We start from the raw sequence: 18,433 nt of genomic DNA, 5'->3' as shown, positions 1-18,433 counted from the left end.
GTTTTGCTCTGTATAAAAGCTTTCCGGTATTAGTTGTAAAATAAAGAGGGAAAAATAAAGATGATGGTTGAGGCACGCGTAGATTTAGGCACTCGGGGTAACAGAAAGCATTTGAACACTGTTCAACGCTCATATCAGTGATCCCAGTTGCAATGGTTTAAATACAAAACAATAGTTACTGTCAGTACCATGTAAATTCTCGATTAGATTTCGCGCTAAAACAAAAATAAGCGATGGAAAGCTTATTTACGACCGTGTCAGCAAGACCGTAAACATAGAACACAGAAGCCCACTTAATTTTCAGTGGCTGAGCGCGGGCAAAATGAGAACCGTAACAACTGTTGCACTTGCTTGCTGTCGGATGCATGCGAGGAACTATTACGAATGGCAATTTTTTCAAAAAAATTAGTTAGCTTACCTTTGTATACAAGGTCAGCTTTGTCCATGGCAAATTTATATACACGCGTGGCTAGACATTCGAAAAGCTTTGCTACAAATAGTAAGCACGAACGGAGAACCCGACAAGCCAAGTGCCGATATATCTCGCGAGTGGCATACCGCGAATGCGCATGGATTGTGCTTTCCAAAGTCATACCTGCAGCACAAGCGCAAATGAGAAACTGTCAAGAATACATTGTCAAATGCCTCAGCTAACTTGCTATAAACTCACCTGCTCGAAAATTGTTGCCCTCCAGGGACATAACCATAGAATTAATACAAAGAACAGCGGTGGTCGCCATTGCTAATGCATACCGCGATGCAGCTTTGTTCTTCCTGCCAACAACAGTGATGTCAACCCTGAGTTCATTACAGTAACTACGTACAGTGAACTCTGCTTTCTTCTTTCTTCTACAGTGAATGCAGCTTTCTTCTTGATGTCAACTACAGTGATCTGTATACATGGACTCGACAGAGTCGGGTCGAGTAAGGCTGTCGAGTAAAAAACCAGTTGTCGGGTTCATGTATACGCGGTCGGGTCGAGTAAAATAGGCGGCGAAGCGAGTCGAGTTAACTCGCCTGCAGGGGGTAGGTTAACTCGCTTGACCCGCTTAGATTGGATTGGACTGGTAATGAGGCTTCCCTTTTTTACCAGGTGGACCATAAAAGACCTAGCCAAGTCAATTCCTTACTGTGACGGAGTCTGTCCCGCCGTGGCGCAACGCCACCAACACCATTTATCTAGTCAGCCTTATCCAGTTCTCAAGGCGTCGTTTGATTCTGGTGAAAGCATGTAGACGCTGTCGAGCCAAGCGTCGAGTTATGGGCAACTCTGGGATACAAAACTTCCGGTCATGTGATCAGCAATCTAAAATGGCGACCGCTATGAGTTCGCGTGCATCTTGGACCGATAATGAAATAGAGTCGTTTCTCGCTCTTATCAACGAGAGAAATGTTAGCGAAGCGCTAGACAGTAAAAGACAGCGCAACCAGACCGTCTTCAAGGTGTTAGAAGCGGAAATGGCAAGCCTCGGATTTTTTTGGACGTGGCAACAGCTGAGGAACCTGTGGAAAAACTTGAAAAAGAGATTCACGGCCGTGAGTATACACAAGTCCTCAATCGAATTGCGATCTCATTACCGAATGATATGATGTTGCAGTAGCACATTATAATTTCGCAACAGGAGCGTCTCGAGCAAGAGAGAAGTGGCGCAGCACCATCTACGCGGAAATGGTATGGGCACATGAGCACGCTCCTGAGCCACAGGCCGATGGTGCAAGCACGAATATACGGCGTTGAGTCCGTCGAAGACGACGGAGACCACGGGGACAACTCGCAGCTGGGCAAGTATACTTCTTGACGCATGTGTTCTTACGCTTTTATCTTTCGATGCCGTGTAGCATGTCAATAGTGCCGAAGTCGCACATCGCAGCGTTGTTATGACGAAGTTCAGTCGTTCGTTTTCGCATTTGTAATATTTACGTTTCTAGCGGCAGTGTGTTGAGTGCCCAAAGCATGCTTTTAACAATGCTTGACAAATGGAGGGCGCATATGCGGTGGTGTCGACTGATTTTTTTTTTTTACCATGCTACTACTTGACAGACAGAAGTTACCAACCTGAACACTTCCATGACATTAAGGTTTATAATTGTCTCAGCCGGAATAATAATAATAATAATAATAATAATAATAATAATAATAATAATAATAATAATAATAATAATGTACTACTTGTGCTCTGCACCTTGCTCCGTCATGATTTTCTTTTCTCTCAGATGATGTGAATGTTTGTATTGAAGTACGCCACAGCAGCGAGAAACTGTATCAAGTTCATTTCAATTACATTCTGCAGCACAGCTCATAATAAAATACTCTTAAAAATTTATTTTGGCGCTTGTCTTTTTGTCTTAACGTCACTACTTCAATTTCTTCTTTAACAAATAGCCCACTTTGCTGTGCTCAGTTTTATTCCCTGCATCTAGTTATTCTCTGGGGTTTGGTCCCATAGCTGAGTACTGGAAAAATACACTTATGTACTTCAAATATATGTAGACAGTGTTGAAAAACTTATGTCTAAAAAAGGAAAGTTTATATTTCTTACTAGTCACACTCATGGGGCTGAAACTTGGAAACTAAGAAAGTAGCATAGCAACTGCTGGTGATTTGGAATGTGCAGAAAGGTGTCATTGAGTGACTTTCAAAGCAAGACATGAGTAATGAATGTTTGGAGGGTATGGCGTAGTAAGGTGAGTAAGTTTACTAGGAACATACCTTGCTAGTTGTGAAAAAAAAAGACAATTGAGGTTTGAAAGGCATCTTACAACCCTTAGATTGTAAGTTGTGCAAGCTGAGCCCTTTGGGAGGCCTGCAAACAGTGAAATAAATTTTGTTCTTTTGTTTTGCAGACATCAGTGACAGCGAGGCCAGAAATGAGGAGGATGGAGCTGATGGCCTTCAGGAGCATAGCGAACGTAAGCATTGGCAAACTGAATGTTATATCATAGGTCAGCTGCATGAGAAGGGTAAGGGGGCAGAATTGTCTACCTGGGAATAAATTACGCACCGATCACATAAAAAAAAAAAAAAAAAAACGCAAAACGATTAATTAACCGTGCTCCTGTTGGTTGGTTTTGGCAAGTACACCAATAAGAGCGGGGGCCGACAGGTTTGTGACAGCTTTAATGTGATGTGATTGGTGCCTAATTCGCCCCCTTGGCACACACATAGCCTTGATCTCTCAAGGTATTAATCCTTTAACATACCTGTCACTGACTGGATGAAGCAGCTGCCCAGCTGCACTGCTAAGACCATTGGACCACCTTGAAGATGGTGGGGTACGCTTTATTGCCAAAATGGACCTAATGCGGCAACCCTGTTTTTGCCGCACAGTCTAGGACGCTGTAGATGAGGCTACAGTGTCAGTGGTCAGGAAGCCATGTTTATTCTTTAACAAGTGCTCCTAGCACCTGTTTAGGCCAGGTTTGTACAACTGCTGCTTCAACCTCTGTGACTGCTTGTGAATCTCTGAAGAGATCAGAATTATAATATTGTCTTTGCTTTATGGTTCCTTATAGTAATTATTGCAAAGCCCTATACCATTAAGGCACAATATTATTCTTTGATTGTGCTGAGGCTGGTTTTTGATCTGGTCTGCACATCTCCTGCTATGAAGTATTATCAACGATGGACCACATCACAGAACCATGCCACTACATAGCATATGCTGATACCCATGGTGCCTTGAGAAGCCTTGAGGTATATTGAAGCAGTTTACTTTGCGCCATGCTGCCTTAAGTCAATGTGAGCATTGCATCTCTGAAGGTTATTCAGACAGGTGCACTGTAAAGAAGGCGTTTTTTGGTGTACATTCATAGACATGCTTAAGTGACTGGTAGCTATTTCGGTACTACTTGTAGAGACTTTTTCCAAAGGCTTTGGCTGCGCTACTTGCTGGTGAGCAGGCTGTATGGTTTGGATTTATTTGTGCATTCTGCACGAACAGCCTATTCGTCATTTTGTTACTTTTCCACACAGCAATTGTCATTTTTAGAATGGCACCTTACAAGCATTGCTGTTGGTAGGCAACATATCAAAATACCGTGGCCAAACAGCTTTTCTGTGCAAAAATGCAAGTGGATGCAAGCTCTGAAGGAATTCACTATGAAAACGAGGCTGTTCTGAGTAATAAATGGGCAGGAAACCATGTGAGACATTGAATGTCGTTCAGGAAGGTTCTTGGATTTGGTATCGTAAGAAAACAGGAATCGAATTGTTTCCTCATTTTAGCCCACTGTGCATCCTTAAAGAACCTCAGGTGATTCAAATTAATCCAGAACCTTCTGCTATGGCATCTGTCGGCGCACATTTTTTGCTTTGGGATATGAAGCCCAAACACCATATCATTCCACAGCTACTATATGCTTTCCTGCCTTCCCTTTATGGAATATTAAGTCATGATTCAACTCTGCAGTCATATTTTGCCCAAGACAGACTTAATGCTCTCACAGTTTTCAGTACTCTGCTGCTTATTATTCACTCCTCTTTCCTTGCCAAGGTGCATGATATAGCTGAAGTTTTCTTCATGTTGAATTGTAGCCTCACGATTAAGCTTTGCATGTTTAAGTCCTCAGTCCTGTCCTAGAGCTCTTCGCGAGACATTTAGCAGTGCAGCTTCTTGAGCAAATCCGAAGGGTTCAGAAGTCAACTGTAAATTTTTATCTCTAGCTCTTCCCAGTGAAATGCACAGATTACTGGGAGGCTTAGCGTGGAACAGACAAGTAATCATGTCTTACCAACTAGCCCAGAACTCTACTTTGCTCAAGTGCACAGAATACTGCTTTTAAACATGCAGTTAATAGCATTGAAGAGGTGTGCGTCAACTTGCCCAGTACCTTTTCCGATAGCCCTTTTTCTGTCGTCATGCAGTATTGCTCACCTTGATTTTCAATTCTCTCAACACTCATTCTTTATTTCTTTCCGGTGGAGAATCCTGTTGGCACTGGGATTTAAACCATGGGCCTCCTGCACACGAGGCGGATGCTCTCCTGCACATGAGGCGGATGCTCTACCACCACTGCATCCATTGAACTGGCCACTGTAGTGGCCACTGTTCTGAGCCCTGAACGTCTGGTGACGTTGCTGATGCTCAGCTATATTACAGCATTAATAAGAGAATGAGTGTAGCAAACAAGTTTTATTCAAGACAGGCAGACATTCAGACACAGCATAAAACTATTATATACCTGTGCTATCAGCAAATGGTGTCAGTATAAACTGATATTATTTGCTGTTTTAGGTGTGGCTGTTTGTAAAATACTGTAGTCTTGTACTGCCAGGAATGTTCAGGCAGTTAAAACTGAAATTCACTGCTGCCAATGTTTGAAGAAAAATATTTTATATACCTATTGCTGAAGAGGCCAGAAATAAACCATAAATATTACACTTTGATATTTTGGTAACTTTAATTCTCTCATTAAACTGTCTAACTTTTTTTGCCACTAGATATTCTGAGAGTAAAGGGTGAGTATGTGCCTACAGTCTCTCTTTTTTTTAACCCTAATACAAATCTGTGTTTACTGGTTATATTTACCATGTGTAAAGCTGTGTGTGCCTTTCCACACCTTACATTGCCATGCACGAAGTATTACCAGTGAACAGGCGACATAGCAAAAAAGGCAACATTGTCAATTCTAGTGCCTTTCTACACCATGTCTTCTGTCATCCAAAACCACAGCTTTCTGGAAAGTCTTGTCAAGTTGTCATTACGACAACTTTTTCTGCTGTGCTCCCACATCCTATGTGCACATTGGGTGTAAATAAAACACTATTATTATTATTATTATTATTATTATTAATATTATTATTATTATTCCTCGTCAATTTACTGCACATGGTTAAAGTATAGCATAGCGAGTATGAAAAGTAAAATTCTGGGATTTCAGAAGACCTGCCTTTTTTTTTGCACTGCCATTCTTTACTTTTGAGCAATGCTTCACCATATGTAAATATTTTTCTTTTTTTGTAGCGAGTACCTCAAGCAGATCGCCTCCGCAGAAGCGACGCCGCACGGCAGAGGCCAAATTCGAAAAGGTTCTGCAGAGCATGCAGCACAGAAATCAACAGTTTTTGACAAGCCAGGCTGATCTGCAGTTTCAGAGGCAGAAAGAACTGCTGGAAGTTGAAAAAGCACACACTCAAGATCTGCTGCAAGGTGTGTCCAACACCTTTCTACAGGGTACGCAAGCCTTAATGGCACAGTTTTTTTCACAACAGGCAACACTATTAGCAACAGCACTGCAACATCCACCCAGCTTCCCACATTTTGTATCACCACAACATTTTCAGAACGTTACAACACAGCACCAACAACAAACAAATCATACACCAACTTCTAATGCCACGACCAGCCAACACACCAAAAACACTTAAGAATGAGATGCATCACATTATCACATTCTTGACTGAACTGAACAGCTGAACTGAAATAACTGAAATAACTGAACAGCTGAATCTGCTAGGCCAAGCTCAAGGTTGAGCAGCAGCGCTGCAGTCCCCAGCACTGACTTTTGCTTTACCTTCCGGTTAAAACTGTAAACTGTCTCATGTAAGCTTTTGTCCTTGCTCAGCTTCAAAGGCAAGAAATTGCACATCACACTTGCTATTTGCTTTCTTGTATAAAGAAGGAGAGCAAGAGTGAAGGCCTAAGTCAGCCAGGTTACACTTGTAGCAAGGGATCAAGGACCAGCGCTGGGGAGCGCAGCAAATGGCTACTTGGCTTAGAACTTGTTTTAGCGGGAAACGCAGCTGCTCAGTTGCGTTTGTCAAAGATGAGACCATGATGTGCAATATAAATATACAGAACTGAAGTGCAATATGGTCAGAATTTAAATTTGAGCGCGGCCCCCCCATCCTCGAGCTTCTTTCGGCATCAAACATAGCTGCTCAGTTACTTTTGGCAAAGGTGGCAATGATGTGCAATATAAATATAACAAGTGCAATATAGTCAGAATTTAAATTTGTTACACATTAACGAGATAAAAGCCAGTTTCATTTATTTTCAACCCTACAGTTAACCTACTTCCAGAAACTGCCTCATAGTGTCCTACATATTTTTCATTGTACTTATTGTGTTTTCTCAGTATCGTTCCCGACTAAAGAGTGAGTTCTAACCTGCCCATTTCATTTCCACCTACCATTACATTTCGAATTAGCATACTGACGTACATATTTTCTGGTAATTATATTGTGGTCTTTATATCATTCCTTGCTTCATATTTAGTCTTCATGACACTCATTTGTGATGTCTTATTAGTACCTGATGTTATGTCTTATTAGTACCCAAGACCAAGTTGCTTTCAACATCTCAGTTCCTAATTTGTTGACATTGACTGTTTATATGATCTTGCATTTTATGACACCTTCTTTTTGGTTGGTGTCTCTTTAGTGAACTATATTTATGCATGCTTCTTTTTATTGCCTAACCAGACTGGTGCACAACTGTGATGTGATGTGTTGATTTTGCCTGGCTGTTTCCTTTTTTTATTTTCTCGAAACCCCATTCAAAGTTCTGTATGTGGTTATTGAGATAAATTTCAATAAAGAAGAAAACTTCCATTTGAAAATTTGCTGGATTATGTATTCCTTGTTGAATGCATGCATGACAGGGCTCTTCAAGATACATAAAAAAATGCTGGCACTATTAGTAAGTTGTTCTGCCTCAAAAAGGTAATAACACTTTAATATGAGATAGGTGATGTATTGCATGTTACAAAAAGAAAAATGGCTTTTAGTGCAAAAGATGATAAAACACTGACACAGAGCAGGTGCTAACTGCCGAGTGGAGTTTGCAAGGCATACCCTGTGTGATGCCTGAGCATTAAAGCATACAAGTCGTGCCTTGAGGTATTAGGCAGCATGCAAATCTAATTGGTAGCTCACACCTACCCTTTCTTGTTGTGCTCATCATTCCAGCCTTTTGCACACGCACACACACACACAAAAAACGATTTTCTTGGAATTCAAGAAAGTTCAAGAAAGGCTGCTGGTGCGAATCGGGAAATTTCGAGCGAGGTAGTTGCTAAGGCAGTCCCTTATTTCTGATTGCTGTGTGTTTGCATAAGGCCTGCTGACGGGCTGTGGGAAATCTTCTGTTTCAGTTGACGAAACAATGGCACCCCAGGACTCTTCATACGACTCTGAGTGCTGTTCACAAAAGTTGTGTAGCACACAAGCTGTGAGGGCAATGGTAGGCACAAACTTGTAACTTATGTCTGTGCGCTTTAGCAAAACACGCCAACGCCCCTTTAACCTCCCAAATGCCTGTTCCACAACATTCCTGCCAGCGCTGTGGTACACATTGAAAGACTCCGCTTCTTTTGACAGCCTGCCTGTATAGCCTTTCAAGATCCAGGGCAAGGACGGGTATGCAGGGTCGGCAAGAAGCATGAAGGGAAGAAGTTTCCCCTCAAAGAGACGGTTGCCCTTTGGCATCAGTTGATCACTGCTCTTGTAGAGTTTTGCCATTTTAAGCGCCGTGGAGTCATGAGCGCTGCCTGGCGCAAGGCATGAAATGCAGTGAAACCCGAGGTCACAAAAATAGGGTACAATTAGAGGCAAAGACGCTGTTGAAGGCTATCATTTGCACCATCTTATTAGGTGATGGAGCACTGCTGCAAAGTCAAAATATTCAGTTCGTATCACTGTCAGTGGCACAACAGGAAAGCAAAACTAGCATGCAAAGTAATGTCACAAAAGGAAGAAGTTGAGAAACGTCCTGAAAAAAGAAAACAGTCTCCAAACTATTCTAATTTAACAGAACTAGTACACGCGCAAGATGGTGCATAGCTTTTGAAAGGTAGAATGGCACAAAAAAGACAAAGCCAGGAGTCCTGTGTCTTTCTTGACTTTCCAGGTGTCTTTTTAATGCTATTATTCCTTTCAAAACAATGCTAGGTTGCATTTGATAAATTTGGTGGTATCAGTGGCATATTTCCAGTGGTCTTACAATATATCAGCATCATGATGCGCACACATTGGTGCAGTTGTTTTTTTTTTTTTTTCTTTTAGCTGTGTTCGATGGAGACTAATACTGTCAACCTCACTGTACTGCAACCTTCCATGTAATTGCACATGTTCCAAAGAAGTATTGAGGTAGTTGCTATTATATACACTTAATAGTCATAGAGCTAAGACAGATGATGCAAACGGCAAGCCATACAAGCTCCTTTCTACATCTGTTTGTGCTTTACTTGACCTAAGTGCAAATTATAAATACACATTTATCAAGATTTTTGCTATTTCAATAAAAAAAAAAAAAAAAACGGGTATAAAACTAGTTGACCAGCGGAGCAATGCAGGAAATCTGCAGAATTCGCAGTTTTTAAAGGAAACACTGTCAGTAATGGATGTCCCAAAGTTTAAATGAAATACGATACATTCGTTATCATTATAGTTAATCACAATAATCATACTTTGTGAGGGTTGCTATCAAACAATGTTTTGTTTGAAAATTCACTGTGGCTCTTTTTGTACATCAACATGACCGCTAAATACCTAGCTTGGAAGAGTACCAATTGCACAAAGCAAAACCAGCATGATTTGATATTTTCCACAAGCTTTGAGTCAATATTAATTGTGTGCTACCAGCAAGCAAGCTTTTACTCCCAGTAATGAATGAAGAAATGCACTTACATGCCACGGTCGTCCACAACTGCCTGCATGTTGTATGACGCCCACATTTTACGATTGATAAAATCTCTGTAGCCTTTTTTAGGAGCAGTGATTGGTATGTGGGTGCCATCGATGGCACCACATATCTGTGGGATGTGGCACTTTTCGCTAAAATTTCTAGATATTACTGCAGCCTCTTCGCTTGTAGGCATGTAGATGTATTGTTTGGCGAGATGCCTTTTTACAGTGCTGCAGAAAAGATATACGAATTTTTGTACAGTGCTTTCGTGGACTCCAAACTGGTTTGCCACTACCCTGTACTCGCAGCAGCTAGCCAGTTTGTACAGGGCAATGGCAATCCGCTTGTCAACAGGCACTGGCTCTCGAACAAAATTACTCTCCGGAGACATGAATGGAGCAAGGGCGGCAACCAATTCACAAAAATTTGCCCTTGACATTCTGAAATTTTGCTTCCATTCACTGTCATCAAAGTTATTGCATACAATGTTATCCCACCAATCACTGCTCCTTTTTTTGGTCCATGCTCGGCGTTTTGGTGATGGTGACATCGTTTCCAGTCCTGAAAGATGCATGGTGTTACCAGTTTAGCACAGTTTTTACTACCCTTTTCCAAATATGCTGAAAACGGACTTTAGTGCGCGGCATCACAGTCATAATCCTAAATTAGTGGTCCAAAGTGTTGCTAGAGCAGTACGCCTAGTTATGTCGCCATGCCACAGAAGGTACTGATCAGGAGAAGAATATTGCTTCATTTTGAGTATAATAGAAGCATTTGTCAAAGAGCAGTAATATATACTGAATGCGTGTGACGAAGCGCCATAAAATAAAAACGCGATATTCGCTGATGCAAGGCGAAGCCCGGCATATGTCCGCCTTGCGCGTACGCGCGGGGTTCGACGTGCCACCGAGAAATGTTTGCAAGGTTTTGGTCCCTCACGCATAGATTAAGGTACAGCTGAGGCGACCAAAGACCTCTTTCCAGGAATTTCACCCGAGAAAAGCCGAGCACCAAGCCGAGCAAAACCTTGTGAATTCGTTAAAGAGAAAAGAAACTGTGTGAAATTGGCGGTACTGAGATAAACACAGGACCTCGAGATTGCGATGCGAACGCTCTGATCGTTAGTCCACCGCATAGCACTGTTAAATAGTAGTAAGTAAAATACAGGAGATTTTTTTTTTTTTTTTTTTTTTTTTGTCTGCTCCTACTGCTCAAACGCATAGCTACCAGTATTGGTGAACATATGTAGCTTGATCCTTTCGGCACACCGCATAAACCGCTCTATAACAGTCTCTGCACACGAAGATTAAAAACAGACATAGAAAAATGGTTACTAACCATGCAAAACGGCGACTTCATGGTCGGACCAACCGGCGGTGAGTGAGGCTCGGCTATGCGACGTGATGGTTCGTATATGTTGACAACGAGCCCGGTGCCGAAACATCACGACAGATATAAGGATGTTATACACACTTATCCACGACACCAAGGTCGTCATAAAATAAAGTTGGTGAAGGGACAGGAAAATGATTAAGATCGAAGCAGACGACGCAGCCATCGCGAAAGCGCGGGAAACGGTCAGAAAAGCGAACCGGAAGTGCCGGAAGCTTGCGCGGTAACTACTTGTCCCGACGCTAGGGGCCGCTGCGATACTTACTCGCTAGGAAGCGAGATCGGTGCGTGTGCGTGTACAGGGCGTGCGTGCGTGCGTGCGTGTGTGTGTGTGTGTGTGTGTGTGTGTGTGTGTGTGTGTGTGTGTGTGTGTGTGTGTGTGTGTGTGTGTGTGTGTGTGTGTGTGTGTGTGTGTGTGTGTGTGTGTGTGTGTGTGTGTGTGTGTGTGTGTGTGTGTGTGTGTGTGTGTGTGTGTGTGTGTGTGTGTGTGTGTGTGTGTGTGTGTGTGTGTGTGTGTGTGTGTGTGTGTGTGTGTGTGTGTGTGTGTGTGTGTGTGTGTGTGTGTGTGTGTGTGTGTGTGTGTGTGTGTGTGTGTGTGTGTGTGTGTGTGTGTGTGTGTGTGTGTGTGTGTGTGTGTGTGTGTGTGTGTGTGTGTGTGTGTGTGTGTGTGTGTGTGTGTGTGTGTGTGTGTGTGTGTGTGTGTGTGTGTGTGTGTGTGTGTGTGTGTGTGTGTGTGTGTGTGTGTGTGTGTGTGTGTGTGTGTGTGTGTGTGTGTGTGTGTGTGTGTGTGTGTGTGTGTGTGTGTGTGTGTGTGTGTGTGTGTGTGTGTGTGTGTGTGTGTGTGTGTGTGTGTGTGTGTGTGTGTGTGTGTGTGCGTGCGCGCGCGCGCGCGCGCGCGCTGCTGTTGTTATATTTTGCATGGTAGGTTGGGCAATGATCATGCAATGATTCGCACTTCCAGTGAACTCTCTAAAAGCTGCATCGCTGCATCGCGGTATGCATTAGCGATGGCGACCTCCATTGCGGGCCGTAAAGCTAATAGCTAATACTGCTAATACTACTAATACATAAACTGTGTTAGCGCAATGTTGCGGGCAAGTTCAGGTTTTCTTTAGTACCTCTAAGAGTTGTTTCCTTCCTCCAAGCTCTAGGTAACGTCGTTATTTTTACAGTTGGTGAGAAGCGGCATTTGACTATCTTGACATTTCACTTTCTCGTTTGCGCTTGTGCTGCAGCTAGATATGACTTTGGAAGCCGCAATGCATGTGAAGTCGCAGTATGCCACATCGCGAGATATATCGGCACTTGGCTTGGCGGGTTCCAGATCCGTTCGCGCTGACTGTTTGTAGCAGAGCTTTTCGAATGTCTAGCCACGCATTTAGGTTAATTTGTCATGGGCAAAGCTGCCCTTGTTTGAAAGACTGTCATTCTCAATGGTTTCTCGCGTGAGGGCTAGCAAGTGCGGTTCTGATTTCGCTGAAAATTAAGTTGGTTTCTGTGTTCTGTGTGCATTCTTGCTGACGCAGTCGTAAATCAGCTTTCATCGCTAATTCCTCTTTTAGCGCGAAATATTATCGAGAATTACAACTGCATTTTGGTTACCCAGAGTTACCTAAATCTGCGCGTGCCTCAACCATATTTCTTTTTGCCTGTTTATTTTACAACTACTCATACTGGAAAGCTCGGACTCGGAGCAAAACTGAGTAGAAGCCTCAAGTAACGCCATATTCACTTTTCCACAACCCTACCATCCAATGTGCAGAAAGCGAAACAGCAGATTCACGTACTGCGCTGTGCATGATATTATTCTGCTTGTGGTTTAAAGTTGCTGTGATAAGTTATTTTCAAAAATTGTAAGTCGAAGGAAGCGTCGGATGAGCTTTCGTGGCTGAAATTGAATTCGGCCACACTCAGTCTAGTCCCGTTCCTGCAAGTTTTGATTTAAACGTGAGTTTCATCGGCGTTACTTCGGTGTGGCTTTGCATGTGCTGTGCATTGTGTTTGGTCAATATGGCGGCGCCTGCAAAACGAAGAAGCTGCAATGCAACATTCGTGTTCATGATATGCAGAGTAGAAGTAGGGAGGGAGTTTGTCGAGAATAAAAAAAAATAAATTCAATGTATAGCGCGAAGCGACATGAGGACTGAGGTTGATGAAGCCAGAAAAAAGGGGGGGGGTACAGACCAAAATAAAATTATTTTTTTATTATTATTTTCATCCTTCAATGTATAGTCATTGGATACTTTCTGTGCAAGTCGTTTAATCCCTTACCAGATAGTACATATATGGTATATTGCATTTCCATTGTGCTAAATTGCTCTGAACTGTAAAAAAATATCTTAGTTATTTTGTTTGTTTATTTATTTATTTACTCAAAGTACCTTACAGGCCCCAATCAGGAGCATAGGGTAAGGGGAGCGACAAATGCATACTTATTAACACAGAATAAAAATAAACATGAATATCAGGCAGCAATGAAGCACAGCGACAATGAATGAAATAACAGCTCAAAACCAACCCAAAAATACAGTGTAAAATACGAAAACTTAGCATGCGACAATGCAGCACAGGAACAAAAAAGTAACCGTAAAATATAACCTAAAAAATGTGTTATAAAACACAGCGAAGAAATGTAAATTAGAATTGCAAACTGCACAAGCATCAGAAAAAGGAAAAAAGAATGGCATGAGACTTGAACAGAATCAGGGATCAGTTCAGTTGAGTCGTTCAGTCGTGTCCGACTCTTCGTGACCCTATGAACCATGTCACGCCACGCTTTCCGGTCTCTCACTATCTTCTTAACATCACATAGCTTCATCTGCAATGCCTCGAGAATGCCATCTAACCATCGCGTTCGCTGCCTACCCCTTCTCCGGCGACCCTCAACCTTTCCCAACATCAAATCTTTCTCCAGCGACTCCTCTCTTCTCATCAGATGACCAAAGTAGCTGAGCTTTAACTTTAGAATTTGACCCTCCAATGAGCAGTCAGGGTTTATGGTCGACAATATCGACTGATTTGATCTTCTGGCAGTCCAAGGAACTCTCAAGAGTCTTCGCCAGCACCACAATTCAAATGCGTCAATTCTTCGGTGGTCAGCCTTTTTCACAGTCCAACTCTCGTATCCATACATCGCAACTGGAAAGACCATAGCACGAGTTATACGGATCTTGGTTGGCAGACTAATGTCTCTGCTCTTTACTAGGTGGTTAAGGCTAACCATTGCTCTCTTTCCCAGAAGCAGGCGTCTCCAGAAATAGCCACGTCTAATTTTGATAATAGTGTCATGGTAAGTAATGGTTGAACGAGTCACGAAATGTGTTGCGGTTAGCTATAGAAACGATAGAGCCAGTAAGATCATTCCAAAATGATATGGCCCGAGACAGCGCAGAAGAATTGAATACTCTCGTAAGACTAAGTTGGTTATGTAACCGTCGAGATGTATGTGAAGGAGCAGTGAGTGGAAAGGCACACAGTATGTAGTACTGTCAGGAATTCATGTGAGCACTAACTGAATCTACACAATCATTTATTGATTCGTAATGTTAGGTAGTATTCTTTGTTTCTTGCAGAAACCCGACAAGTTGAGGAAATATTTTCTTCATTCTGTCTGGAAGCAGCGCTTTGAATAGATTGTTAGGTCATTACGGAAACTTTTGTCCCTTTAGGTTACAGTCTGAGAAGGGCATTTTTTCGTGTATCAGGTATGATACAGCATGCAGTTAGGTTAAATTTTGTTGCTTTGTCATGTTTCATAAATTTAGTAGCAACAAATAAATTCACTGCACTCGGACAACTTTACATACTTTTTCAAGTTCATATTGCGCATTCTAATGTAAATTATGTTAACATGTGCGGAAGAAACAAAAGTGGGGTCCTGCACTCATTCAACCTCCTTTTTTAGCAACAGTGAAAGCTTGCTAGGGTTCACTCTACAGTGTACTGACTGCAAAGGAAAACAATGACAATCTCCAGTTTGTAGGAGGAAGAAAAAAGCACGGCAATCCTCGTGGGACAAAGGAAAGAAACGTAAAGATAAAGAAAATTTTAAAAATTCCAGGTAAAAGCCTGGTGCTACAAGAAAACGAACTATCTGTACCAGCCCATTACAAGATCATGCTGGGAGAGTTGAAAGGTGGAAGAAATTGACCTGTACAGGATAACTAAAAAATAAGAGGGCTCCTTAAGATAATCATGCAATAACATTGCACCATATTGCGCCCTGCAACGTTTTGAAGGCTACTCAGGCAGACTGTTGACCCTTTGCATATAGTGAAACGAATGCGTTGTCTGCCGCCCTTCAGCACTCGTTCGAGCAGTTGTACTGTTTCAAGCCACTAAGTTATACTACAGTTGTAGATGGGTCCCAAGTGCTACAGTCAAATTTTTTTAGATAGTCTCTCTGAATCTTCAGAAAATGCTTTCTTTTTCAAGAAGTTATTCTAGTATCATATCAATATATCATATGATACTTGACAATATTTTGCAGAATAGTTGCAACCACATAGTTAAAAAAAAAATGTTATTGGTGCAGTAAAGGGTTGTATTGGGCTGTTATTCTGCAGACTTTTGGGCTATTGAACATACACGTGGTTTTATTTTTGTCTGTTTCCTGACCTTGTCATATGATAACTCTCGGTCATTCAGCGAGTGTGTTGGTTGTTCTGCATTCTTTTCTTGCTTTTTTTTTTAGCCGGGGGGGAGGGGGGGGGGTTCAATTAATCTATTTTGACTTACTATAGTTACTGCTTGTTCTTCATTCTTTGTGGGCAACATTATTCTCTGCATTTGTTATCCTTGTAATCTCGTAAAAAGCAGTTGAAGCAGTTTCTAAATTCGACTGTATTGAAGGAGTCAAATCTGTGAAGGCTGATGCTTAATCATAGCAAGTCATTTTGCGCTAGAAATTAAATTGATGACATAACCACTGAGTGAAATGTTCATCATTCAGGCTTCCCTGCAGCACATGGTGACGAGTAGGGACGTCGATGATGACATCATGTATATGCCTGATGCATTTACAGCGCATAAAAGCTTGCCCTGAGGAAGAAAAGAAACATCAACTAAGGCATTGCTTGGCTATACAGGGTGACTCATGGAAGGAATTGGGAACGTAAGCAGTTGAAATTTAGCCCTCTCGTGCATAAATTAAACTCAGTGTGTAAAAAAATTATTTATCGCCTAAAAGTGTTACTATATTCCACAAAGATCACAAAAATAATTTATTTCAAGTAAGCAACAACATCCTTATTATATTTTTGCTGTGTCCCCATATGAGGACAACATGCCGTAAGGTGGTCTAGGTAATTGGCTTAAGTACGCAACAAAGTAGCGACAGTCTCAAAAATATAGAGCTTTCATACCAGAACACTGAAAGAGGCAACAAATCACATTGAAAGGATGACGATGGGTCTTGCATACTCTGCTTATGCGCTGTGGAAAGACTCAAAGCACTCTGGACATTGAGGGACGTTGCAGCGACCGTAGAGGTACCTTGTCTTGCTACGGCAGGCAAGAATTCGACAGCGGCTGGCTTACTTCATTATGCTCTTCTTTGGGAAATGCTGCCCGCCGTCCAACCTTTTTTCCAGTGACACATGACGAAGCACCCTCTTCTTTAGTGATGGTGGAGGAGGATCGTTGGATGGGCGGCCTCGTCGCTTCGAGCTCTGCGCTACTTCACCGCGGAATATGAGCGCCTTGGCAACGTGACTACGGAACTCAAGTTGGTCCATATATTGGTCCGTGCCTTTGTCCCACCTCCATACAATCCAGGCGTTCACAACTGCCACATTTAGTAGATGGAAGAACATTCTCAAGTAGCCCCTTTTGTTCCGCACGTCATGTCTGTACCTTGCAATCAAAGAATCCATGAGGTCGACACGTCCCATGTGTTTGTTGTATACTTCCACGGAGTATGGCCTGGTGACATCGATTACTTTTCTCTCTTTCCTGTTGAATCTTTTTGTAGTGCCTTCAGGGTCCTATCCTGCATAGCTTGAAACAACGTGAACAAGCGAGTTATCCAGCCACCTTGTCACCGTGATGTTGTCCACTTATGTGCAAATGGATGTGCTTTCCCTTCCGAGCGCTTTGAGCTCCTTCAAGGACTTTAGCTTTTTTTCTGCTCCTTGCAGACGGTTTGCTCGGCATGTCCCGACAAACATTATGCCATCCTCTCTCAGTTTCCTGACGAGGGCCATTAATGTGAAGAAGTTATCGACATAAAGTTTATGATTTTTCCTTGAAGTCCCTCGGACAGTCTGATGACATCATCCGCCTGCAGAATGCCCAGGCCTGGCATTCTGCAGGTAAGGTTTTTGGGTGGTGCTCTAGGTGAGGCTACACCTTCAATGCATGATGTTCCCACTTGAGGACACATGTTCTCTTCTTCGTATACAAGTCAAAATCGAGAAACAAATGGCAACAAATCTCGCTGACAATTTTCAAGAGTTATACTTGGCGCAGATAATTTTTATAGTCGAAAAGAGCTATTGCCTGTCAATGAATTAATTGTTGTTTCTTAGGAAGATTCAGAAACCTCAAACAAGCCTACTCCCCCTCAGAGCCTGGCGTTTGAAGAAACATGGACAGCTAGTGCCATCTATGAAACATGTTAGGAAACTTCATATGTCCTCACCTGAGGACTCCATGCGGCAGTGATGCGCTCCGAGCGAGTGAAGGAATTTTATAGTCGGATAAGTAAGTGTCCTCATATGAGGCCCGTATGCATGAGAGGGTTAAAATGTCATCAATAATGAGGTCATCGTTAAGTTTTTCTGCATCGCCGTGGTGCTATGATAAGAAGCCTGAAGATCGTCGTGAATTTGACACTTGATCGCGTGATATCTTTAAACGGTAGCGCAAAACCACTTTGTGAGCTTAATTTACAAGTTTACATATCCTAATGCATGTATCTCATGAAGGTCTCGAAAAAGTGTTTCGGCTTTTCTTTAAGGGAGCCATTTTGTTGGTTTGTGTTTTTCTGCTTATTATCTTCATGTTTCATTGATTTTGTAGGCCTATTCACTCAAGTCGTTTTTGTAAGTATCAGGCATGGAACTGAAAATGTAAATGACAATTGGCAGTAATGAGGCTTGCTGGCCAGATCACGAAGGTTGGAAAGGCACAGCAGCAGCTGTGGACCTTTTTTTTTTTTGTTGTTGCAGTGTTCAACAAAGGGACTCCCGGCGTGTTTTTATCATTTACTGAATAATTGCCGTGTCTTATAGGTCAGTGACCCTCATGCACCATTTATTTTCCTAAAGCGGCCATTGTGGGTCATTTGACTTTTGGCCAGAATGTTGAGTGTGTAAACTCAAGGTCTCCTACTCGGATAGGCCAAATTTCGCTCATGATGCTGGCACCCGTAAGTGTCGGTTATAATGTGGTGTACGCAAAGTCCTTTCTGTTCT

The 18,433-nt window shown here is 42.3% G+C and overlaps 4 protein-coding genes across 6 annotated transcripts in view; 2 read left to right on the top strand and 2 right to left on the bottom strand.

Annotated features, from left to right (window-relative positions):
• LOC146181862 (uncharacterized) overlaps nt 1-901 on the bottom strand; it is a 35,741-nt gene extending 34,840 nt beyond the window's left edge. Inside the window, exon 1 of one of the 3 annotated variants that reach the window (XM_084576872.1) lies at nt 825-901. Coding sequence is in view for 2 of the 3 variants with exons in the window: in XM_084576871.1 (XP_084432997.1) it covers nt 671-740 (70 nt within the window). In the remaining variant the exon portion in view is untranslated. The other 2 variants (XM_084576871.1, XM_084576870.1) reach the window with 2 other exon arrangements.
• A 421-nt stretch (nt 902-1,322) lies between these two features.
• Nucleotides 1,323-1,933, top strand: LOC146181861 (uncharacterized). Its single transcript, XM_084576877.1, has 2 exons — nt 1,323-1,536; nt 1,623-1,933. The coding sequence occupies exons 1-2, from the start codon at nt 1,324-1,326 to the stop codon at nt 1,797-1,799; spliced, it is 390 nt and encodes a 129-aa protein (XP_084433003.1). The 5' UTR covers nt 1,323; the 3' UTR covers nt 1,800-1,933.
• Nucleotides 1,934-9,624: 7,691 nt separating this feature from the next.
• Nucleotides 9,625-11,257, bottom strand: LOC146181860 (uncharacterized). Its single transcript, XM_084575853.1, has 2 exons — nt 10,965-11,257; nt 9,625-10,187 (listed from the first exon to the last, which is right to left on the bottom strand). Exons 1-2 carry the CDS (start codon nt 11,182-11,184, stop codon nt 9,625-9,627), a joined length of 783 nt encoding a protein of 260 aa, XP_084431979.1. The 5' UTR covers nt 11,185-11,257.
• A 761-nt stretch (nt 11,258-12,018) lies between these two features.
• The window catches only part of LOC146181857 (uncharacterized), a 145,731-nt gene continuing 139,316 nt past the window's right edge, over nt 12,019-18,433 (top strand). The window contains exon 1 of the mRNA XM_084576865.1: nt 12,019-12,193. The gene's annotated coding sequence lies outside the window, so the exon portion shown is untranslated. The remainder of the gene's footprint in view (nt 12,194-18,433) is intronic.

This window comes from Amblyomma maculatum, chromosome 8 (assembly GCF_055883805.1).
Source record: "Amblyomma maculatum isolate TAMU_Amacu chromosome 8, ASM5588380v1, whole genome shotgun sequence".
Classification (NCBI taxonomy): Eukaryota; Metazoa; Arthropoda; class Arachnida; order Ixodida; family Ixodidae; genus Amblyomma; species Amblyomma maculatum.
Note: the sequence above shows the minus strand (reverse complement) of the source record. Positions and strands in the feature narration are given on the sequence as shown.